Raw genomic sequence first — 25,584 nt, 5'->3', positions numbered from 1 at the left:
ACCAACCCCACCTCCCCCTCACCCATTGTCATCCCACACACCATGTGGGTGGACCAGCTATTTCCGGCCTCTTTTCGAGTCTGGGGGCAGCATGTCAGTTTGCCTTGAGCTGCGCCTCATCATCCGCACAGGGCTTGAGGGAGTTGAGCTGGCAGGTGTGGATGATGGGGTGGAGGTGGTTGGATGTGGCACTGCCGGTGCAGGTTGTTGCTGCTGAAAATGGTCCAGCATCCTGCTAAGGACCTGTGTCACCACCCCTAAACTTTCACGGATGAGTATGGCGCTTGTGTTGATGGCATTTACGGTAGCTGCATTTGCTTCCCTTATTTCTCGGCGAGTTTGTTTACCCTCAGCCACATACTCGCGGACCAGTACAATCATGGAGCCTCAACCCTGGTCAGGCATGCCTCCATGTCAGTGGGGGCTGTGGAGGTGGATGGTCCTGTGGCTGGGTGGACCATTGCAGGGCTGCCCTCTGAGGTGCTGGACAGATGCAGACTCCTCAGTAGATCTGCTGGTACCTGCATGGGGCATGCTGGTGTGCCCTGTGTGGAGTGGTGGGGGGTGGACTGGGGGCTTGGTGTATGGGGACATTCCACATGGATGGTGTCGTCAATGTCCTGGTATTCCTCTGCTTGCACATACAGGTCGCTGAGGGGGGCTGTGGCTGCTGCCTCACCTACCTAACTGGTGGCAGTGGACTGGGTACCATCAGCCTCTCCCTCTGCAATTGTTCCCGACTCTGTATTTGCAGTCTCGTCGGCTGCTGTGATCTCCTCCTCAGCCGGTCTGGCCTGTACTGGTGCCCTGGGTTGCACTCTGGCCTGTGGTGCTGCCCCGGAGGTGGAAGGCCCAGTGCCCTCTGGTCTGGCCCTGGATGACTTGGAGTGTGTAGAAGCCCTTGGGGAAGGGTCCTGCCCTTCATTTTCTGCATCAGTGCCTGTGGGGGAACAAGAGATGCAGGGCATCAGTGACGGTGTTATATGCAAGATGTATGAGTTGGTGCTGTACAGTATTTCATTTCTCATGCATTGCATTTTTATAGGTGTCTCACACAGGGTACTTTCAAGGGGGTTGGGGGGGGCATATTGGCATAAGCCGTGCCCTATTCTGCATGCCGTAGTATTGCGGTTTGTGTGATGTGTGGCATGTGAATGATCCCTGTGTGTTGGGTGTCTGTTGGTAATGGGATTGGCGCACAGCATGCATTTCATTGTGCCAGGGTTTGGGCCTCCATCCCAACATGGATCTGTATATGTGTGTATGATGGATCATGCATTGGTTTGGCTCACTTTCACATCTGTTGTACTACGTCATGGTTTGGCCTACTGGAGTTTGCGGGGTCACTCACCTCCATCTCCCGATGTCGCCGCACCCGTCTCTGTTTCACCAAAGCCCTCAATGGACTCCATATGTTTGGTGGTGCTGCAGGTCTCTTCCCAGTGCATCAATTTTATGGGTGAGTGGGCACCCCTGCCTGTGGCCATGGCCTTGATGCCAGGATGTTACGCACCCGGAGACGAAGCTCATCCCATCGCTTCTTACAGTCTTGGACCGTGCGGGGGGTGGTGCCAACCGCTGTCACCTTACACGCAACCTCCTCCCATATTTCTTTTTTTCTGAGTTGAACTTCCCTTTTGAGGTTGTTGGCAAACACCTCATCCGCATGGGCTGCAAGAGTATCAGCAAGCATGTTGAGCTCCTCGTCGGAGAAGCACTCCTTGTGCAGGCGGGGGGTGGTCTTGTGGGTTGCCTTGGACATGCTGGATGGTATGGCCCTGCTCTCGACTCGGTAGCACTGCTGGATTGAGAGGATTGCAATGGATTGTGTTTTTAAAGATCGGTGCCGGTGCATTTCCCGTTCCGACGCAATGACGTTACTTCCGGGTCTGGTATTACGAGCCCGGTATTTGCATGATGTTATTACCGGGTCGTTATTAAGGGGTTGCTCCTTGGCGGAGGCGGTATCGGCGGGTCCCGTGATGGTGCTATTGGGGGGTTGGAGGGCCTTTAGCGGCATGGCAGTGCAGCCATTGCCGGCATGGGGGTTCGCGCGTGCTCGCACACTCGTAATCAGCTGCTATTAGCGTTGTCAAGGGTGCACGGACGTGCTATTACCACCTTGCCGGTAATTACTCTGTTTTTAAGTCCATGCTCGTAATGAGGCCCATGGAAAGTAAGAGAAATTTGTGTTTGGTGGTGGTGCAATCCAGGGGAAAGGAAATAGACCTGATAGCCATTGACAGGTACGTTTCCATAGTGAAGGCCATGCAAGAGCAGTTTCCACACATTTTGCAGCAATTTGATGTATGGCACGTAACAAAATCAATCAAAAAAATTACAGCTGCTGGGAAAAAGAAGGGTTCGGAAAACCTTTTAAAATGGTGTCAGTCCATCAGCAACCATCTTTGGTGGAGCTCCAAAACTTGTGATGGATCTTTAGAAATTCTACTTGAGAAATGGCGTTCACTGATGCACCATTGTTCCACGTACACTCATGGACAGAAAACCAACATTTCCACAAATGTTCACATGGACCTTTGTCGAGGGAGGAGGAAGGGAAGAAGAAGTGGTTGGTGCCATGTTCACCTCCACACAAAGCACTTGAAAAGATTGTGTACGATAAAACGCTTCCAAGAGACCTGAAGGGACTCACAGAATTCTGTCACACTGGAGATTTGGAGGCATTCCATAAAATGTGCCTAAAGTACAGGCCCAAAAGGTTTCATTTCGGCATAGACGGCATGGAGGCCAGAACAACACTAGCTGTACTTGCCCATAATGACAACATTGGCAAGGAACAAGCGAAAACTTCAGGAACATTCAGGATGCTTTGTTACCTCAAGGCCTTTACAAAACGAAGCAAACAATGGGTGGCCAAGCCAATATACGAGGAAATGGATTTTGAATTTGTCAAAGATCTGACATTGACTGTTTTGGGCTTGCATACACATGGACTGGATTCTGATTTTGCTCCCAGGACACATACAATGCCACAAAACATTACAATCAAGCCTTGTCCTCCAAAGTCCAAACTTGTCGAAAAGGTTTACTTCTAGATTCAAATGATTTGTAGCTCTCTTTGAAATGCATTCAAAGTAACATTTGGAGGTGTTCTCGCCTTGAAACACTTGTGTATAGGCACGTCAATAATGCCATATCATAACATTTGAACTCAAAAGAAACTGTAATTGAATATTATACCTAAAGGTCCAACTCCCCTATAATAAATGTGGTATCCCGCATCAGAGTTACTGGTTTATACTGTGCCTAGTATCTGAGTTTCACTAGATCATACAAATATATTGTCCAGTTAATTCTAGTATGTGATTTCTTACTGAGCATCACAGTGCCATTGATACGGTCTACTACCCTTTTAAGTAATTTTAATGTAAGTAGTAGTTTCAACTTCCAAAGCACTACTGCTAGGTGTGCTAAATAGGGTTATATGCTTTAACTGTGTACCTTTAAGCATAGTGTTGTGTGTTTTAAGTATTAAAACACTAAGTTTTAAGTTTGTGTTCGTTCCAATTTGATATTACTTATGTTCACCAAGAATTTTTTAGGACTAATCGTATTTAAATAAACCGTTTTTCTTTTCAATACATAGTGTTTCAGTGTTTCGTTGGACTGTTTGTATTACAATTTCACTTGTACCATTTCTACAGCCCCCTCTCCCTCCGAACACATGCCAGGCTCTCTGTCTATGCTAACCTGAACTCAGGTGGTACAGAATTATACTAAGATTGCAGGTTGCAAAGAGGCACTGTGGGTGTTCAACTGTGCGGCCAGGGACCTGCAGACAAAATTCATAGGGTAGCCGGTCGACCAGTGCAGTATCACACAAAGTATTACACATCTGCGCTTTCCCATTTTGCGGTCATCCCACAATGAACAACCCAATGAACAACACAATGAACAATCAGTGCTCTAGACACAGTGAGCGTCTGGGTGAAGGTGAGATCATTGGAGGCACACCGCTCCTGGATAGCAGACAGACAGTCAGAGACATTCAATGTTGGCTGGGTTATTCTGCGCTCTCCAGCTATTTTCACCTTTCTGAAAACGTATCGGACGCCAAGGGCACACCCTACTCGAATAACAGGAACCAGTTGTTCATCGCCTCATGCCCCTTCCTGACTTGACACAGAATTCCCAAGAAGAACCACTTTTTGCTTCAGCGGCACGATCGTGCACTTTCACCAACTACTGCACTGTTGAGAACAAGTTGACACACTGGTCAGGGCTGTACTATGTCACCTGTCTCGCATGATGGTAACAGAGAGGGCTGACTCAGGTGCGCAAGGGAGTATGGACGGACATGCATGAATTACAGTAAGCGCTGCGCAATTGAAAGCTGTCCCATTTTGCACTCACCCCACAATGAACAACCCTCTAGTGAAAGAGGGCAAGAGATAGCTAGCAAGGATAACACTGTTTCAATGCACATAATACAAAAAAATATCACAAACGTTCTCTGAATAGAGAGTGAATGTCTATCTAACTCTCAGAAGTTACATTGAGAAAAGTACGATAATATGCTAGAGCCAACTACTACATCTACACGGAATGCGCTTGGTGGCATGAAACAGTTGTGGACGAGGGTGAGGTGGGGTTTATATAGAATTTCCTATGAGGGCTGATATATGCACGTGCGTTGCAGCAACACACACCATTCAGGAATGTTCACACGTTAACGTGGCGTAAAATTTTTACACGGATGTTTGAAACTGTCCTTCCTGTTTTGAAAAACTGGCATTCATCATTGGGTTATATTGTTTTTTCCACATTCTGTTTCAAAATCTAAACCTAAAATTCTCTACTTATGTGCCCTCTATCACTGAAAACAAGGGTCTTTTTGTTATTTGGCCTTGAACGCTAGTCAGCAACTGTTTGAAGGACACAAGTTGTGGTATAGACACAAAAATTATAACATTTACTATATTGAGAGTGGACATTCCAAAAGTTAGTTTACACTTCTGCGAATCATCGTACAGAGCGGCTGCTCGTCGACAGAACGTGACCATGGAATTTCCAGAAATTAAACAAACACCACCCGTATGCAGGGTAGTGATATCTAAACCGCTTTGTCCAACGGAACATACCGTTGTATCCTAGAGCTTCATAAAGGCGGTGCAGGGGGACGGGGGTTAAACATTGTCCATGTGCACTGGGATCACTTTTCGATCAGTAATCTTGCCAGCTTCGTTATAAGGACATCTCTTTGTAGTCGTCCCCTGTCAGGCTTGCACCTGGTAGTAGAGCAGAGCCCCTCTGGGGATACCCTGGTGCAAGGGTCCTTTGGCCCCTCAGTGGTGGGAACAGGACGATCCGTGGATCCCTCAGCCACCTAGTCGGTAGCTCGAAGAGCCTCTGTCCACTTGCTGGCACTAGAGCCTGCTAGGCCCCTCCTGCTTGGTTGCCTCCCTGGAACGGAGTCACCCTTGCGGGTTGCTTTGGAGAATAGTATACTTACCTTTGGTTTGCTCTTTCTCTGTACGTACTCCTTGATGTGATCTGGGGGTGACCTGGAGAACAGCTCCATCCACCTGCCCAACCGTTCTTTAATGACCGGTGTGTAAGAGCGGTCCGACGTGGGGAAGGATCCATCGCTAAAGTCTACCGTGGCTGACATGCGCCGGGGAGGGTCATAGGCCATAGAGGACTGAGTATCTTTATCTCTAAAAACAAAGAGTGATTAGTATGAATAGAGTAAAAGGGAAAAATATCCCTGGGGAAGAATAAATACATGGATTTACAAGGAAAAAAGGGCCTCAACCAGAGCTTAGGTAAAAGAGGTCTGCTCCCGTCGACGCAGAAAAGAGGACTGGGGTGTGGCAACGGTGGGCGGAGTCAAGAGAGCCTTGCTACCGGGGCAACACCCCCGCACACAACTAAATTTAAAGGGAAGGATGATTCTTCTGATGAAAAAGGTTCAGTTCTTGTCCCTAGCGAGGAACGCCCATGCAGTATGGAGGAAAGAGGGCGGGACGTAGGAGTATCTATATATAGTGGGTATAGCACTCTATGAGGTTTCTCCTCAGTCGAGTATTTCACAATTCTGTAAACTGGTAAAGAGAATTTGGTACAACATTTGCACTGAACCGGTAGAGTCAACCATTTGTACCAGTTGGTCGGTGAAAATGTCAGCGCCAAAATGCTGGGAACATGAGAAAAACTGTTCTGCACTTGAGCAATTTATGAAATGTGCCCCCTGGTCTAAATTATTTGACATCTTCAGCTCTGTAAGGAAAATGTTTTATTCTGCTAATTGTGCACATCTCTCTTTAAAACGTGTTATAATCAATAGTTATCTGGAGTCTGCCAAAAAGACATGGTTGTAAATTAACTTTGACAAGAAGAGTGGAGACCTTTGAAGTCATCCCTTCAGAATAGCTGAATTCTGCTCGAGTATACACATGCCATATAACGCATAACCTCTGCTGATACAGAAATATCATCAACTTAGAAAAAAAATGTCAACATTAAAGACCCATAACTGGGTTGAGATGGCAAGATGGCTGCTCTTTTGAACATATTGTGTAGCCCGAACATTCTAGGGCCTCTGGGATCAGTCCATGGAGTGAAGCAGCTCCTTTGGGAGTGATCTGCGTATGTTGAATGGGTGGAGAATGCGGTAATCACTCATTGTTCTGACTGACCCGCGTGAGGGGCACTGAAATAATAGTAAGTAGCTGGGCCACTGTGGAGTAAAGAAACAAGACTGCGGATCAAGGGAGGATTTGTCCAGGTTGTGAGCAGTGGTGATCGAGGTGAGACCTCTTTCCTATTTAGATTGGGTGGACGGTGAGAGGACTTTGGGGGAACAACAAGTGTAGCAGAGGCAGGTACTGTTTTAGTTGATGAGGGAGCAGTTCAACTGGGACTCCTCCTAGAACTTATCCCAGGGGACCAGTTGCGGACCTGGCAGCAGACCATGGGAGAGGCCACTTTCTCCAGATTATTTGTGTGGGCTCACCAGGTAGGCTGGCTGCGTTTAAGCGGTGTGTCTATGATCTCAGGATTTTTGGCATTCGATCATGGCTAAAAAAAAAAGGATAGAAAAAGGTGGTGTGGTGATTTTCTAGCTATCAGTTTCTGCTCAGCAAGAAATGTTGGAGAGGGAGACATGTTACCACCACTAACTGCTGAGGGTATGGTTAAAGGAATGCAAGAGGCCCTGGTGAGGAGGTTGTGGGGGCACCAGAAGTTGCATACAGTGGAAAAAGTACGATAGAACTGGAATCTTGCCTGCAAACTATTGAAAGTAAAATGAAGAGCAACGAGAGGGAAGTATGAAAAATGAGAGATCTTCAGACAGTGAAGGGTTGAATAATGTATGTAGAAAAAGGCTGGAATGACCTGGCAGACTTGTGAAATGGTAAGGAGTATTCTATGGGGATCCAGAAGGCTACATTGGAGAGAAAGAATAATGTTTGACATTACCTTTCCTGCTGTTGGTTTTCCATATCCCCCTTTGTTCCTCTACAACCTGTTCCTCCTGCCCTTCTCTTTCCTCCCTCGCTTTCTTCAGTCTTTCCTTTGCACCCATTTCCTACGTTCCCTTTTACCCACTGCCTTTTTTTGTTGGGGGCATATTAATATGGGTTAGGGCTTTATCTTCTTTGTAAACTGTCTCCATGTTTTCTTTCATTATTGGATGGCCAGTAAAAAATTCTTGGAAAAAAAATCAAAAGCACAGTGAGATTCCCCTTTTGCATCCTAATTTACAATCAGCATGACAGATGCAGTGTGTGTCAGAATTCAACGTTCCTATGTAGGCAAAAAAAACATACAAACTTTGCATCTTGGATTCCATTTAGCTGATATAGATGCAAGTGCAGTGGCCAACGTTTGTCTTTACCAAAATATTATCAATTGGAAATTCACATTTCAACAACATTTTTGGCATTTTCAATGACACTTTTAATTAAGAATGTCACACACATTGAAGGATTTAGAACATGTATTAAGAAAAAGCAGCAACAGAGAGTGCTTGACATATAGAGGTTCCTAAAGAATAAATGCTCTGGAATGCATGTAAATGTACAGTATTTAGAGAGATTATATATTTGCAGCAGGATGACAGGCATGGTGGGAAAGGGAGCATCAAAATCAATGAGACGTAGGCATTGTAAAAAGGCAAAGAGGACTTAGTAGGCTTCTGTACCTTTGAATCAATCATGGTAACATCCATTTTGTATTGGGAAAGATCAGCACCTGGATCTATACTCCATTGCATGTTTTCAAACGATGGTTTGCCTTTAAAATAGCAAAGGAACTTATCAGAAATGCAATGTTTAAAAAGCAGCAGGAAATGAGGCATTAAGTGACATTGCTTTTTATTAAACTGAGATTTGTTATTTCTATTGCAATTCCTCAAAAGTGTGTTCTTTCTTCACATCTTTTTCACTTCATCAATATTTTCTGGCTGCTTGAATTTTACCATTACCTGAGGTAGTGATGAAAAATGTATCTCCCAATGCACTGTTATATTCAAAGACAAAAACATCAGAATCATATTTGTACTGTGTCAAATATCCAATGGCTCCTACCTCCAGGATTGTTTACTGTGCAATGCCGATTAACAGGCAATTGACTTTACCAACAAGATCCAGACTTTCTCATTAAGGATGTATGGGCTATGGTGCAAACAGTACTGTAACAGATGGTAACCATAGCTCCCCTCTTTGTGGGATTGTGTTCTTTGCATGAGTGATTATCAGTCATGGTCGTCTTCACCAAGGTCTATGCAAACCAATTAATGTCTCACATGTACTTAGTTCCCCACCTCCAAATGGAAATCAGAACCCAGGAACATTAGAAATGAAGCTCAGACGCACCATACATCCATCCCTGCTTCTTCCTCATAGCAAGGGTACCCCGCTGCCCCCACCCTGGTGCAAACAAATATGTTCTATTAAAACCATCACCTTCCTTATTGAAATATCGTTTCAAATACACTATTGGGAATCATGGTGGTGTTACTAGACTGACTATAGGGGTGGCAGAGGGGTTGTCAAAGTGGCTGGTACAGCTCTGAGCCAGTGGATGCAGGACCAAGAATCCGTCCAAACGGCGCCACTCCGCGGTCCCCATTGACGCATCGACAATATTACCATTGCCCAATGACACCAGTTTTATTTAGGGGGGAGGATGGTGGGACGTATGGAGGAAAGGGGACGATGAACTGAGAGTACGTTAGTCACTACAGTGAGTAACTTATAATTACTTTTACGTCCCGTCCCCTTTCCTCCATACTGTATGGGCGATTACAACTGAATATAGCCCCAGGTTGGAGAGGGGACCCTCCTTAGGAAAACAAGTTCCTTAATACTGCCTGCCTGAATGCTGCATCTGACCTGGAGCCGGCATCCAAACAGTAGTGTTTTCAAAAAGCAGAGGGAGTGGCCCACGTGGCCGCCCTGCTGATGACCTGCCACGAGACGTGTGTCTGGAATTTGACCGCCGTGGCCGTGGCTCTAATAGCGTGGGCATGCATGTTTGCCGGAAGCAGTTTGTGCTGCCCCTCATAGGCCTCCTTAATGGCTGCAACCATCCACCTTGTTAAGGAGGTCATCGAAGCCTGATATCCTGGCCTTGACCCACCGAAGGTGCTAAATAGAGCCTCAGATTTGCAGAAGCTCTAGTTCTGTCCAGATAGAACTTTAGTGCTCACCTAACATCCAGACAGTGCAGAACCCTCTGAGCATCGTCCTTGGGGTCTCCAAAGAACGTCGGGAGTACTATCTCCTCATTTAGGTGGAACGCAGAGACTACCTTAGGCAAGAACGCCCGGAATGCGTTCTGAGGATTACCTTGTCCCGATGAAAGGTAGTGTATGGCTTAGAAGCCACCAGAGCTTGGATTTCCCTGACATGACGTGCAGACATAAAACCCACCAAAAGGGCTGTCTTAATGGCGATTAACCGGATGTTCGCGTATGCCATTGGCTCAAAGGGTTTATGCGCTAAGGTGCCCAACCCTATATTGAGGTCCCACACGGGGTGTGGCTTCTTACTGGGTGGGTAGAGCCTAGTGAGGCCTGTCAGATGTCTTTCAACCTCCGGATTGGCAGATGAGAAAACGTCCTCCTCCGAGTTCCGTTAGGATCCGATGGCCGCGAGATAGGTGCGGCATGTGTCTTTTTGCACCCCTGAGTGTGCGAGGTGTGCCGAAAAAGATAGCACATCGTCCAGTGCGCAAGTCAGAGGATAAACCTCCTTAGACTCAGCCCAGTGGCAGAACCTAGTCCACTTGCTTTTGTACTGGCTCCTAGTAGTATCGCTCCTAGCGCTCTGAATGATGTTGAGGTTAGCCTATGAGAGGCGGAGATGCTTCAGTGTGACCTGTTCAGGAACCACGCTGCAAGGGCTAACTTCTGGGGGGTGGGGTGGATGACCGTGCCCCCCTGCTGCGACAGTAGATGAGCTGGGCCCATTGGAAGTTGGTCCGACAGGCTGAGTAGCTGCGAGAACCATGGCCTCACAGGCCACCACAGAACTATCAGAATGATGCTGAGGTGCCGGGACTCCCTGTGCAGTTCCCTTGGGGACCACTGCAAAAGATTTAGGACTACAGGTGTTAGCAGTAAACCCACTTGGTATCAGTCTGTACCACCCAGATTTACCTGGTAGCTGTGGCTGAGCAGTCAGACTTCTCTCAAGAAGAGTTAGGCAGTATGCAAAGTATACACAATAGGCACTCAGACAGACCAATACAAGCAAACACTGACCAGAGCTTTGGTATCAAAGTATATATTATTTATTTAAAAACACACTGTTTGAAACACTCCAGCACTCTTGTTGTAAAATATTCTAAACACAGTTACTATTGTAATATATACACCCCTTTTTCCTTATCAGATAAGTCTCAGTAAAACACCACTTATTTTCATACAGAGGTGAGCGCTTAACTAGATGGCACTCCAATAAGTTTGTGAGAAAGGGAGGGAAAAAGACAGAATATGGAAAAGTACACCACTCTAAGATTCAGGAACACTGTTAGCAAGGCAGAAGAGCAAAAGTCACTGGTGAGCCAAAGTCCAAAGGCTGGGCCCACTCTTAGAGAGAGCAGAGCACAAATGCGCCCCAGATCACACAGTTACACTAGGCTTAGAAAGTCTTGCAGAGATTTCAAAAAGAGTTTAGAGAGGCTTAGGAAAGTTTAGCCAGGGTGTCCCAGGCTAACCCAGGTTCGAAAGCCGGGGGCTAAATCTACCCCGTACAGTCGGTAGCAAGGCAAGCCAGGCGGGACACGGTACCTTAAGTGGGAAGGATCCTCCAGTGGTGGCAGTTGTTCCTGGCAGTGGGTGCAAGTCGGGTCGTCGTCCAGGGGAAGAGAAGATCTCGACTTGGAGGAAAGATGAAGGTCGTTGCACTGCCAGGGAAGAAACCAGCCGCAGAGTTTTCCGGTTAAAGGTGGTACCTTTTGTTTGCGGTAGTGGTAAAACGTGGTATCCCGGTTGCCGGGGTGCTTGGCATAGGCAAGGCGGCCACGAGGTATGTCGGGAAGGCGAAAAGACGGTGAAACTGGTTATCCCCACCAGTCAAAGGAAGAAGACTCTCCGGCGGGAGATCTCCTCTGTCGTTGGGAAAAGTGGTGAGACGGTCCAGCAGGGCTCCACCGGTGGTGTCATCGTGGCAGGTCGGCTCAGCTTCTCCCTCGTCGGATTCTTAGGTCCTGTGGCGACTTCTGAAGTTCCAGTCCCCAAAGCCCTGCTTTTATGCAGAAAACCCCCATTCACTCAGCCTAGCTGTCACTCAAACATGCTAAGTGATGAGCCGGCCGGCTCACCACTTGGGCCAATCAGGACGGAGTGCGACTTGAGTTGCCTAGGCAACTCAGTCCAGGGTGCCTTAATCCCCCTCCACCCCTCCTAAGTACCCCAGACGGAGTGGCACCACTTTGGAGGGCTTCTGTGGAGAAGCCCGCCAAAAAGTGGAACAAAGGGCTCGACTTCGGTTGGAGTCACAGAAGAGAACACAAACGCCATTTTAGAATCAAGTTTTGGCAAAAAATACCAACCGGAGAATTAATATTAATTAAATAAACCGGCGGTATGTTCGAGGCTACCGTAAATAATTAAATAAAGATAGTATCCTAAAACAATGGGAAATCCCATAGGAAAATATTTGCCGTTGAATATAAAAAGTAGTATCTACTGCCACCAGCCAAAACTCGATCAGGGGGGACGGAGACGTGCCCCCTCGACTAACAGACCCCGGGGCAATTGAATTGCCCCAGCCAGTATGTCCAAAATATGATGGTTTGTACTGGTTCTGTTCAGAATTTACGACTAGTAAAGTCAATGGTGACTTTACATTCCCTGGGAGACAGTAGTCAGTCCCAGGGTATGGAGTCTATACTGGGGGGTCACTATGACACCCCTGTGTTACTGCACTGAGGGTGCTGTGTAACACGCATCACAAAAACACATGAAGCCCTATGGGTTAAAAGACCCCATAGCCCATTAAACACCTCTAGATTCAAAGAAACACACTCAAATCATGCCCAAGAGTGAGGGTAAAAGAGTCTCACTCTTGGTAGGAGAAAAAAAATAAACCCCAAAAATCCAGCAAAGCTGCGGGGGGACTCACTAGGTTAGGAAATTCAGCCTAAACAGAGAATTCTCCCTAACACCTTATCTTGCAGATCACCCTGTGTACCAGTGAAGTGGGAGGGAAGGCATGGGTGTTCATGCTGTTCCACTGTATCTGTAACGCATCGCCCAGAGAGCCTAGACCCTGTCCTTGCCAGGATGCGAACTGAGGGCACTTCCTGTTGTACCAGGTGGCGAAGAGGTCCACTTGAGGATGACACCATCTGTTGAAGATCCCCTGAAGGACCTGATCGTTCAATTGCCATTCATAATTGTCCACAACCAGCCTGCTGAGCCTGTCCTCCTCCAGGATCGACTCCCCCAGGAGGTGGATTGGCGTCAAGTGAATATTGTTCACCAGAGCCCATTCACAGATGCTGACTGCCAGGGAGCATAGAGGAGGGGACCTGGTGTCACCCTGCTTGTTTATGTAATACATGCTGGTGGAGAAGTCCATTTGTATGAGGTTCGTCCTGCACTGATGAGGGGCAGGAAGGCCTCGAGAGCCAGCCAGATGGCCTTCAGCTATAGCCAGTTGATATGAGCCTCTTGCTCCTGAAGAGACTAAGCTGCGTGGACACTATGGTTGTCCAGGGTAGTTCTGCAGCCTTCCAAGGACAAGTCTGTGGCGATGGTAAGCTGCGGTGCTGGTTGACGGAAGGGCCTGCCTATCCTCAAGTTGCAGTCCATGCTCCACCAGACCAGGCCCTGGTGGAGGAAAGGAGGAATGCTGACAAGTTCTGCGTGGGAACGCCGCTCCTGACTCCATGAGGCTGCCAATTCTGTGCGTGGAGGGCAAGCTTGCCCCCACCGGAGACACGAGGACCAGGAGGGGAGTGTCATGCCTTTTTTTCCCTCTGAGGCCGAGGAGGGGGATTGAAAGAAGCCCTTATTCCCCTCCTTGTGTTGTTTGCGGCGGTGTTGACTCAGATCGGTCCGGCTGCCTGGAACATCGTTCTTGGAAGCACTGGAACCCGCGAAAGGCCCGACCTTTGTCGGAACGCTGGTGCGTTTGACTGTAGGTCTTGGGGGTGGACTTTGTGAGGATGAATAAGGATTTCGCAGTCTGGGAACTGTTCTTTTTATCAAGTTCCCCATCGGTGGAGGAATGAAAGAGGTTGCTACCCTCGAATGGAAGGTCCAATATGCGCTCCTGGACGTCCGGGTTGAACTTGATAACCCGGAGCCAGGCAGTCCTCCTCTTGTCCGTAACGATGCAGATGGCCCGGCCTGAGGTATCAATATGTGCCACTGTGGACTCCATGATGTATTGAGCCACCATCTTTGCTTCTGCCAGCCCCGCTTTGAAGCGTGCCTGACTGTGTACCGGAAGTTCCGGAAGTAAGTCGGCTATTTCCCACCAAAGCCTCTGGTTAATGGCTGTGAGCATGGCATCCGCATTAGACTGACGAAGGTGCAGCGAGGCATTAGAATAGACATTCTTTCCATACGCCTCCAAGATCTTCTCCTTGCCTAGCGGAGCCAAGTACGAGGAGGCCGAGGAAGACTGCGGCTTCGATTAGATAGAGAACGCAGCAATCACCGAACAGTGTGGTAGAGGGTGTACCGACAACAAGATTGTATCCCACTCCAATTGCCTGTACTTGGCGTTGAGGTGCCCGTTGGTGGGCAGCTCTGAAGGGGTTTCAGCCATCCCTTTTTGGCCAAGGCGACAACAACCTCAGCCAGGACCCGTGCCTCTGGTTGTTCAACCTTGGGTTGTGGAAGCCCCAAATATTCGGCCAAACCTGCAAGTCGTTCATGGAAGGCCTTGGCTGAAGATGGTGCGTCGGGGTGGTCCTCCTCATCTGTGTCCACTAGGGTGCTCGATTGGTCTGGCGCTGGGGGAGGAGTGCCGGGCGCCGAAGGCTGAGGTGTGGGGACTGGAGCCGAAGGCTGCTGTGGAGGTTGGTGTGGAACCACCTGAACTGTAGGAGGCAGGGGAGCCGGAATCGAAGGACCCGGCATGGGCAGCTGGGGCTCCATAGGGGCCTGAGGCACCGGAGCCATAGGAGGAATGACTATGGGTGCTGACGGAAGGACTGGAGGAAGCATGTCCATGATCACATCCTGAAGGATGGAGCCCATCTGAGGGGACCTCATCAGCATGAGGAATTTCCCAAAAAACCTGTCCTCACATGCTGGTGGGGTGGCAGGTGGTATTGACAGAGTAGCGGGTGGCTGTTGGGGCCTGTGTGTACTATGCCTTGCTGGTTGCGGGGGATTTCTGCCCTGCAACGCTGAAGGATAAGCTGTAGGCCACATACCTGGTGAAGGCCAGTCCCACCTGGACCCTCGGTCTGCAACCTGCTACCCGAACAGGGGTGGTGTCGGACGAGCGCCCCTCTTGTCTGGCGCAGTGGCCATCTTGTTGAGCTGCATGCCACATGCCTGCGTCGTGGTGCCTGGCTCGCTGGGAACGGCCTCCTCCTGAACCCTTGCCGGTGGAGCTTGAGGCCTACCCTGCACCTCAGGACGAGACCTGGTAGGCGTAGTGCCCTAGGCTGAGTTGCCGGTAGTGCTACGTACAGGCGTCCCCTCAGACATTTGGCTGGTAGTAGGGCATAGCCCCTCGGGTGGACACCCAGTAAAAGAACCATGTGGTCCCTCAGCACTGTCTCCAGAAGGATCTAGCGACCCCTCGGGCTGGCGGCCGGTAGCTGAATGAGCATAGGTACCTGCGGTGGTGTGAGAACCTGAATGGTCCCTCCCACTCGTACATTTCCTAGGAAAGGAATCGAAGTGGCCTTGACTTGTGCTTGACCAAGTTCTTCATGTCCTCCCGAGGGGACTTCTCGAAGAGCTCCCTCCACTGTGCTAACCTGTGCTTCAGAGCTCGCAGTATAAGCGCGTCAAACACAGTAGAGCCTTCCCAGTCGTGGTTGGGGCCAAGGCAGCGGATGCACAGTGCGTGGGGGTCGGATGTGAGGATGAGCCCCTCGCAGGCTGGACATCTGCTGAAACCCAAGGACCTCAACATGCGCCGGGGAGGAGCGTGGCGCCAGAGGACCAATTAACCCGATTAAAGAATAGAAGACAAAAGACAGTATTCGGGGAAGAGTGCATGGAATTACAAGGCCGAAGCCAAACCCAGGAGCGCTGGTGAAAGCGGTCCATTCCCGTCGACGCGGAAAAGAGGACTGGAGAGTGGCGCCGGTGAGCTGAGTTAGGGGAGTGCATGCTCCCAGGGCGAGTTAGGGGAGTGCATGCTCCCAGGGCCGCATGCCCGCGCGCCTCTAAATTTAAAGGGGGAGAAGATGTTTTCTGGTGAAAAAGGTTCTGTCTCCCGTCCCTAGTGAGGGACACCCATACAGTATGGAGGAAAGGGGACAGGATTTAAGAGTACCTGTACTCACAGGCTGGCTGTGAGCGGTCTTGCGCGGGAGGAGGGGGTGAATATGCCAGTTGTCTGCCTAGCCCCTGTCCGTACATGGGGATATTGTACTCGGGCCCCGCGATGTTAGGACAAGATGTAGACCAGGTGTCAGTGGTGCCCAGTCTGTCCTAGGAGCCACACTTCTCCTTTGCTGTTCGGTGGGCTGATGGGCATCCGCGCCCGTCTGCAATGCTTCCCGCCTTTAAGGCTTGGGCGTGGCGGTCATCTTGTCTCTATCTGCCATTTTGTCTGCACCTTGAGCACGTGGACCTGCAGCGGGCGTGTTCCCGGGCCGGCCTGCATGCTCTACCGCACGGCTCTGCCCCGCCCTGCACCTCGGGTGTACACCCGGTAGGCGGTAAGCCCTCAGCCTCTTAGCCGAAGTGCAAGCCCTCTGTGAAGATGCCCCCTTGGGTAAGCACCCGGTTTCAGGGTGATGCCCCTCAGGACGTGTCCCGGTGGTCGTAGAGCTCATGGGCCACTCGGCTGCGGGAATGGGAGGGCCTTTGGACCCCTCAGCCGTGAGGCCGGTAGCTTTGTGATCCTCGATACTCCATGCACCGGTATAAGACACAGACTGAGCCCTCCCGCCAGAGGGCTTCCCCGGGAATGAGTCGCCTCTGTGAGTCGCCTCTGTGGTGTGGGGTACCTTGGAATACAACACACCTGTCTTCTGTGTCTTCCTGCGGATGCAGTCTTTGATGTTCTGCGGCAGAGTCCTGTTGAGAAGTTCCCTCCAACGCTCGAGTTGGTGCCTGAGCAACCTGGACGTGAGGGAGTCATGCGTGCAGCATCCGTCCCAACCGTGGTCCTCACCAAGGCATCGAAGACAAAGCGAGTAGGGATCTGCCATCGGGAAGGAATCGTCGCACGACGGACACCTGCTAAAGCATGTTGGGGCCGACATGCGCCGGGGACAGAGGTAGGGCACCGGTGGACGGTGTACCCAAGTCTGCAATAGAAAGAAAAAAGTTAGATAAACTACTGGGGAAGTGCGTGGAATTATGAGGCAAGGCCTCACCCAGAAGCGCTGGTGGAGCGGTCCATTCCCAGCAACGCGGAAAAGGAGACTGAGGTGTGGTGCCGGTGGGCGGGGTTACAGAGGACGCGCCACCGCGCGCCAGTAAATTTAAATTTAAAATTTAAAGGGGAATTTTTTTTTTCTGGTGGAAAAGAGGTTCCATTCCCGTCCCTCGTGAGGCACGCCCATACAGGATGGAGGAAAGGGGACAGAATGTCTTTTTCTAGTGGAAAAGAGGTTCCGTTCCCATCCCTCGTGAGGATGGATGGGACATAGGAGTACTTCTATTTACATAAGCACCCTTGAATCATGATCCACTGTAGTCAGAGTCCTTCTACTGGTACACCACACCCCTTTGTCCCTGCCCCTAAGGGGCACCACTGGGTATCCTGAACATACGAAGCACTTTGAATTCTTCCCTGTGATGTATAAATGCTGTCCCTTTATGGCAGTCAGAGTGGCTGGTGATATAGTAGCAAGCAAGTGGATAGAAATGATTCTACTGCTGCGTAGCTAAACCGACAAGAGTTCCAAAAAGCATGACTGCGTAAGCAATTTGTTAAAAAGTTTCAACCTGTAGATTGATTCCCGAGATACAGCTATACACACATTCCTTAGGCTGGCACAGAAGCAAACAGGCCTTATGCTCCCACAGTGCAGATGTTACAATGTTGCAAAACCCAGACAGCGAACATTCATAAGTACCAGTCCCAGCAGTCTTTTCCAAACATTCAGAGACATTTAACCAATAAGTTAGGACTCCTGTTTTATCAGACACGTCAAGTCAGTTCTCCACAGCAAAAGAGAGTGGTCCAGACAAACCGAGGCTAATGTGAGATTCAAAATGGCTGACAGTCCCAATATAAACTCAGGGCCTGGACTTCCCAGTACACATGACTAAGCAGATGGCACAATCCCCAGCTGGGTCAGCCCTCACTTCACAGGTGCAAAACAGGCATTCAAATCCCACCCTACGGGAAGAGTGTTCACCCTATAAAAAACAGCTGAGACAGACTAGTGGTGTGGGTAAGTGGAGAAATAGTTGGAAGCAAGAGTTTGGAAACAGTTGGTGAGAGAGAGTTGTCCGGAGATGGAAGGACCTGAAAGGAGAGTGCTGGAGGTTGGAGGGGGAGGGAATTATTGAAAGAGGAGGAGGTGTATCCCCTGGGAGGTTGGAGGATGAAAAGAGCTACAAATGACGAGCAGGCAGGAAATACTATTGACCCCTGGCCAGAGAGAGAACAGCCACAGAGAGAGACAGAGAGTGAGCCAACTAACTAGAGGGAGAGATGACATTGATCAGACAGCACCAGTGGGGGGAGGACAGGTGTCCATGCTAGTCAGAATGTGCAGGGAGGTTCCTGCAGACTAGGTTGGTCCAGGGCAAAACAAAGGTTGGTGGAGGAATGAGGCGGTGTAGGATCACCTGGGGTCAGAGAGCTTCTAACAGTGACATAGGAGGTTGGGCAACCCTGAGACGAGGACTCTCAGAGTAAGAAGGCAATAATGAAGTCCAGCATTTCACCCCACACTGGTTGCTCCCCAACCCTGTTGGACCAAGCCCTGTTGCATATGACTCACCGGGAGTCCAAGTGATTAGACAGGACACCAGATTTAAGGGGTTCAGGCACCCCAGCGAGCCCCGCCCTGTCCAAGGGGGTTTTGGCATGGCTGCACGTCTATCTTGGTCCATTACTGGCAGTGTAAAACCAAGACCATCAGCACTACGTTGTGCCAGGACCTGTTGGCCCCCATTGTACCCACCACAGACAGAGTACTTTTTGTTTTTTCTTTTGGTCATCACTTGGTTTTCTGGGGAGCTAATAACGGACTCATACGAAACACTATTATTTGTTTTACTGTTCTCCGGGGGATTGGCCTCAGAATACAGGAGAGAACATTGAATGGACTCAGCAATCCAGTGTGAACTGTCTTTGCACAGTTATTTTGTGCCCAGAATCCTAGCCTTTCTGTTTGTGTATCACATGACAAATTGTGTCAGAAGAGTGATCCAAACAGCTACCTCGATAGCTTGCCCACAGACCAGACAAGACACATTTATGAAAGCCTCATGCCTTGCATCCTGCGCACAGAGTTCAGAGTAGGACCCTGATTCTGCAGGTGGAGAGCTGACCAGGACCAGCCGGAAGTGGGAGATCAGAGTCCAGCAGTGAGCATGAACTGAAGCAACTGGGAATGGGAAAAGTATTTGGAACAGAAAATCGTTATTCATAACCAGCCTCAGAGACAGTATATCTGTCTCCACTGCTGCAGGATATCTCCTCACAAGCGACAGAATCAGGCGGCCCAAAATAATGTAATGATTGGTCCTCCAAGGTCTAAATGGGAAATCAGGGTCAATTTATTTTCAAATGGATAAAGCTGAGGCCTCCTCAGTAGGGAGGGCCCCCAAGTGGTCCACCAGGCCAAGACCCTGTTCCCTAACCCATGAAATTAGAGGAACAGGTCAGGGACAATGAATTTGAAGACTGCCCCCCTCTCTAATGTCCCAGGGTCAGATCCAATCTGGGGCAAATTACCAGCTGGAAGTAGTATTGAATCCCCAGCCAACTCCCATGGTCCTTAGTCTAGATGACACCGCCAACAGCAGTTCCAAAGCACAGGACCCCCTATTCTACTGCACCCCCAATCACCTGCATTGGTCTCGCTGGTATTCTGAGAAGAACAAGTTACTTTCTTACCTGGTAACGTCCTTTCGATAGGATGGTCCGACGACATATTCCATATCTATGACATGTAATCACCACAGCTGTGCTGCTTCGGAAACTTTTTTCGGCGTCTGCGTCCTGCGTCGATGACGTCGATGCGCCGTCGTCGAGGACCTCCTCCGACGTCATCCGATGTGATAAGTAGGACGCATGACGCCCGTAGCCTCAGTTGTAGTTTTTTCCCCCAGAACGTGTGACATTAGTCAACTGCCAGTCAGACACAAAGCCTTGCGGAACGTAAGCTGCAATCGCAAAAGAAATTCTGCAGCGGGAAAGGCAGGGCGGGAGTGATATGGAATACGTCGTCAGACCATCCCATCGAAAGAACGTTACCAGGTAAGAAAACAACTTGTTCTTCGAGGGGATTGGGTCCTCCGACGTATTCCATATCTATGACAGACTCCCAAAGCAGTACCAGAGTAAGGAGGAGGGAAAGAATTTAGAATCAAAATTTAGAATAGCCAATCAAATAGCAGAGCAAAGGACCGCCTTGCCAAACGCCAGATCCTGTCCTCGGATGGAATCGAGGAAATAGTGACGTACAAATGTATGTACTGAAGCCCAGGTGGCTGCATCACAGATGTTGTGAATAGGAACACCCCTCTGCAGGGCAGCAGATGCAGCCATAACCCTGGTAGAATGGGCCCGCAAGCCAGCCGGTGGGTCCTTACCCGCCAAGCGGTAACACTCCGAGATGGCCAAAATAATCCAGCGAGACAAAGTCTGTTTTGTCACAGCTTGCCCCAAACGCTTTCCAGCGTAACCAATAAAGAGTTGATCGTCCACTCTGACCCGGGACATGCGTGAAACATAAAAGCTTAAAGCTCTCCTAGGATCAAGCCTATGGAGCCTCTCCTCTTCCTTACCAGGATGCGGAGGAGGATAGAATGCCGGAAGAATAACCTTCTGGGCCAAATGAAATTCCGTCACTACCTTCGGAAGAAAAGGAGGACGAACTCTAAGGACAACCCTGTCCTTGTGAAATACAGTGAAGGGTGGCTTAACTGAAAGTGCCTGTAACTCACTCACTCTGCGAGCGGAAGTAACCGCAACTAAAAACACAGTTTTCAGAGTTAACAGCCTCAAAGGGCAAGAATGTAAAGGCTCAAACGGAGCACCCATAAGAAACTTAAGAACAAGGTTTAAATCCCAACCGGGCACCAGGAAAGGTGACGGAGGGAACACATTAGTGAGCCCTTTCAGAAACTGTGAAATTAAAGGGATTTTAAAGCAAGAACACTCTTCAGACGAGCGCTTAAAGATGGACAGCGCCGCCAGGTAACCTTTAATGGTACCCACTTGCAAGCCCCTGTCGGCCAAAGAAAGTAAAAAGGACAGAACCATGGGGATGTCACATGCAAAAGGATCCACATTCTAAACTCTGCACCAGTCGCAGAACTTACGCCAACGGCAACGGTACAGAGACTTTGTTGCTGGCCTTCGGGCCGAAAGCAACACCTCCATCACCTCTTCAGGGAGGTCCCAATCCTTATACCTCAACCTTTCAGAAGCCAAGCGTGAAGGTTGAGGGATCTGACCTCTGGATGGAGAACCTGACCCCCCTCCCGTGAGAGCAGATCGTCTCGGTAGGGAAGACGACGTGGAGGGCAGATGGACAAGTCGAGAAGGTCCGGGTACCACGTCCTCCGAGCCCACGCCGGGGCAATGAGGATCATCCGGGAACCGAACTTTCGTAACCTCCAGAGCACTTGTGGGATGACGGGGACTGGAGGAAACGCGTACAGCAGCGGGAATGACCACACCACCACGAACGCGTCTCCTAAGGCTCCTTTTGGAGGAAATTCCCGCGAGCAAAACCTTTCGCACTTCCGGTTGACACTGGAGGCGAAGAGATCCACTTGAGGGGTCCCCCAAAGGGCGAAGATCTCCAGTAGAATCTCCTGAGCCAACTCCCACTCGTGAGAGATCGCGCTCTGCCTGCTCAGAGCGTCCGCCGTCACGTTTTCGTCTCCGGCCAGATGAACTGCCGAGATCGAAACTTCCTGCTGGATGGCCCAGAACTCGAGCTGCATCGCCTCCCTGCACAGAGGAAGTGACCCTGCCCCCCCTTTTTGTTGAGGTAGTGCATGGCCACTGTGTTGTCCGTCAGGATCAGGACACGCTTTCCTCGCACAGTCGGCAGAAAAGCCTTCAGGGCTAGCCTGACGGCCCTCAGCTCCAACAGATTGATATGGAGTCTGGACTCCGACGGAGACCAACGACTGCTGACTGTCAGCCCGTTGGCATGAGCTCCCCATCCCGTGAGGAATGCATCCGTCACGATCGTCACCTCCGGCCAGGGAAGCCAAAATGGAGCCCCCTTCATCAAGTTGCCTTTGACGGCCCACCACAGAAGGTCCCGGGCGACCGAGGGCTGCACCTGAACCGGGTCCGACATCCTGCCGGAGGACTGCGACCATTGCGTCTTGAGTGCCCACTGCAAAGATCTCATCCGCAGGCGAGCCTCTGGCACCAGAAGAATGCAGGATGCCACGAGGCCGAGCAACCTCAAGAACTCGAACGCTGGGAGCGTCTGGGCATGCTGAAACTTGTGCACCATCTGCTGAATGTGAAGAGCCCTCACCTGGGGAGGAAAACACTGCCCCAGGGAAGTGTCGAGCACTGCTCCGATGTACTGGAGCCGCTGTGTTGGCGTCAAATGGGACTTCTTTAAATTGAGGGAGAAGCCCAGCTTGTGAAGGGAGTGGCAGGTGACAGATGATCCAGGACTTGCTCGGGAGAGCTCCCCCTGATCAACCAATCGTCCAGGTAGGGGTAGACGTGAATCCCCCCCTTGCCTGAGATGCGCTGCCACCACCACCATGAGCTTGGTGAAAACCCTCGGGGCGGAGGTCAATCCGAACGGCAGAACCCGAAACTGAAAGTGCGAGTCGCCAACCGCGAACCTCAGGTACTTCTTGTGCTTGGCATGGATCGGCACATGGAAGTAAGCATCCTTGAGGTCGAGAGACACCAACCAGTCCTGAAGCTGAAGGGCCTGAAGGACTTGAGAGAGAGTAACCATCTTGAACTTGTCCTTCCTGAGGAGTTTGTTCAAACCGCGCAAGTCCATGATGGGTCTCAATCCCCCGTCTTTCTTCGAAATCAAAAAATAAGGGGAATACCATCCCTTGTTCCTCTCCGCTACAGGCACCAGTTCTATGGCGCCTTTGTCCAGCAGGGCTTGAATTTCCTGTGCAAGGAGCGGATCCGGACTCTGCAAAGAGAGGTTCCCCAGTGGATTGTCGCGAGGCCTGTGCTGAAAGGGAAGACAGTAGCCGTGGGTTATGATCTCCAGAACCCACACATCTGAAGTAATGGCTTGCCACTCTACAAGATGCTGCGCCAGCCTTCCCCCAACCGGCGAACCATGGGACATAGCCTCATGACTGAGTGGGAGCGGCTGCGGCGTTACCTGAGGGCAAAGAGGCAACTGCCCGAGCGGCCTTGGCACCACGGGTACCCTGTCGTCCACCTCTGGTACCCCTGCATTGGCCTCTTTGACTGCCAGCTCCTCTCGCTTTACTGAAGGACGAGTAATAGCGAAAGGAACCACTCCTCCACTGCTGTCCCCTAAGACGAAAAGGCAGAGGTTGGCGAACTGCAGCGCCCAACGACTTCGCTGCAGCTTTTGAGGTCTGCAACCTCTCAAGGCTCTCGTCAGCCTTGCTGCCAAAAAGGTGTTCACCGTCAAAGGGCATGTTCAGGAGCCGGGACTGCACTTCAGGAGCAAACCCCGACTTCCGCAACCACGCAAACCTGCGTATCACGGTGCTCGCCGCCATGGACCTACTGACGCATTCAGCTAAGTCCAAACCCGACTGAACGGACTCACACATGGCATCCTTACCATCCTGGACCATAGCAAGGAAACCATCCCGTTCGTCCCCTTCGGGAATATGTTCAGCCGCTAACGCAACACAGTTCCACAGAGTGTGTGTGAAACGAGACAAGGCACAAATGGAGTTGGCCGCCTGAAGCGCCATACCACCAGAAGAAAACACTTTCTTCGCCCAGCCATCAAAACGTTTGTCGTCCCTATCAGGAGGGATGGTAGGGTACGACGCCTGCTTTGCCGGGGTCGTGGCCGCCTGCACCACCAAACTCTCCGGAGTGGGGTGCCTGGTCAAGTAGCAGGGGTCGCTACTGGCTGGACGGTATTTTCGCGACAAGGATCTGCCCACCGCCGGGAGACTCTCCGGAGCAGTCCAAGCCGCCGCCACCCTTCTCTGTAAAGCCATATGGAACGGCAGTACCGGGTCAGTTGGGGGACCAACATCAAGGATGTCCGTTAGATCATCCTGCACAAACTCCCCTGGGGGAGCAGACCATCCCAAGTACTCAGAAACCCTAGCCATAAGGCGCCGGTACGAGGAATCGGCATGAGAGCCAGGCTCAGGCCTACAAAACTCCACCTCCGGAGAGGTGTCCAGTCCACTGGCATCATGCAGTGACTGCCTCAAATCGTCAAACTGACTATGGCCCGAGACAATTTAATCTGGAACCTGACTAGGAACCAGGCCATCAGAATCCTCATCCGCCTCTGAAATATATTCCAGGTGGCGAAAAGAAGGCACCCGAGAGTGCTTGCTCTTAACCAGAGCCTTCCTAGGGGGTTCCCCCGTGCCACGGGGTACCTCCGACATGAAAGGCGTCGATGGCGTTGAGCGAATCGGCGCCGGCGTCGAGAGAACAGGCATCGGCGCCGAGGAAATCGGCGTCGACGTCAGATGCAGCGCCGCCAGCATCGGCGGCGTCGACACAGTCCTCAAAGCCGGAGCCCCGAGCGTGTCCTTCGACGACCTGAGCGTCGACGGCTTCGACGACTTCCTCGGAGCCGGAGCCTTGAGAAAGCCTGTCGACGCCCTCGACGCCTCAGACGTCGATGTCTTCCTCGAAGACCTCACAGGTGCACACGGTCTCGAACGCGTCGAGGACCGGGACCTGGAACGGGTACGTCGAGAACAAGTCTCCTTGTCCGAACGGGACCTCTCCCGTGACTCGTGCCGACCACTCTTGCGAGCGGTGTCTCTCGACCTCTCACGACCGACCCCACTCGGGGGCGCGGACGGCTTAGTACCCTGCGACTCAAGAATCGCCAGCATTTTCTTCCCGAAGGAAGCCCATTCCTCCGGCGTCGCACGTCTGGTGGGGTAATCGACGTGCCGGGCAGAGTCCTCCGAAGAGGACCTGGAAGACGACCGGTGTCGGCGCTTCCGAGAATGCCTCAAAGAGGCTGAGGAGTGGCGGGACCGACTCCTAGAAGGAGACCCACGAGACTTCCGACGATGACGCGGAGAGTCACCCCTCGAATCATCCGTCCAAAGCCCCGCAGACCTCGACTTCCGGGGCTTGGACACCCGACCTACCGACAACTTCTTCTTACGTTCGCGTAAGGCTTTGGACGTGAACGACTGGCAGTCGATACAGTCATCCGTGTCGCGGGCCTCCCCGAGGCACCAGAGGCAGGCGTCGTACGAGTCCATCACCGACATCTTGGACCCACACTCCCCGCACTTCTTGAAGCCCGGACGCGGGGTCGAAGATGAAGTAGAAGACATCTTCACACGAAGGATTTTCACAAAAACGAACAGGTTCGAAGAACCGAGAAGTACAGAACTCCAAAGAGTCGAGGCGTTAACCGAGATTCACGAAGCAACACGTTCGCGGAAAAAACGGAACTGAGGCTACGGGCGTTGTGCGTCCTACTTATCACATCGGATAACGTCGGACATCGGAGGAGGTCCCCGACGACGGCGCATCGACGTCATCGACGCAGGAGCCGAAAAAAGTTTCCGAAGCAGCACAGCTGTGGTGATTACATGTCATAGATATGGAATACGTCGGAGGACCCAAT

General features: G+C 50.8%; 1 protein-coding gene across 3 annotated transcripts in view; it reads right to left on the bottom strand.

Moving 5' to 3' along the window:
* The window catches only part of RBBP8 (RB binding protein 8, endonuclease), a 2,310,314-nt gene that overhangs the window by 708,349 nt on the left and 1,576,381 nt on the right, over window positions 1-25,584 (bottom strand). For all 3 annotated transcript variants that reach the window (XM_069620894.1, XM_069620893.1, XM_069620895.1), the window contains exon 13: window positions 8,171-8,262. In XM_069620894.1, coding sequence (XP_069476995.1) covers window positions 8,171-8,262 — 92 coding nt within the window. The remainder of the gene's footprint in view (window positions 1-8,170; window positions 8,263-25,584) is intronic.

The sequence above is a fragment of the Ambystoma mexicanum genome, chromosome 5q (genome assembly GCF_040938575.1).
Source record: "Ambystoma mexicanum isolate Mex_15411 chromosome 5q, UKY_AmexF1_1, whole genome shotgun sequence".
In the NCBI taxonomy this organism is placed as follows: Eukaryota; Metazoa; Chordata; class Amphibia; order Caudata; family Ambystomatidae; genus Ambystoma; species Ambystoma mexicanum.
This window is presented reverse-complemented; position numbering and strand designations above follow the sequence as displayed.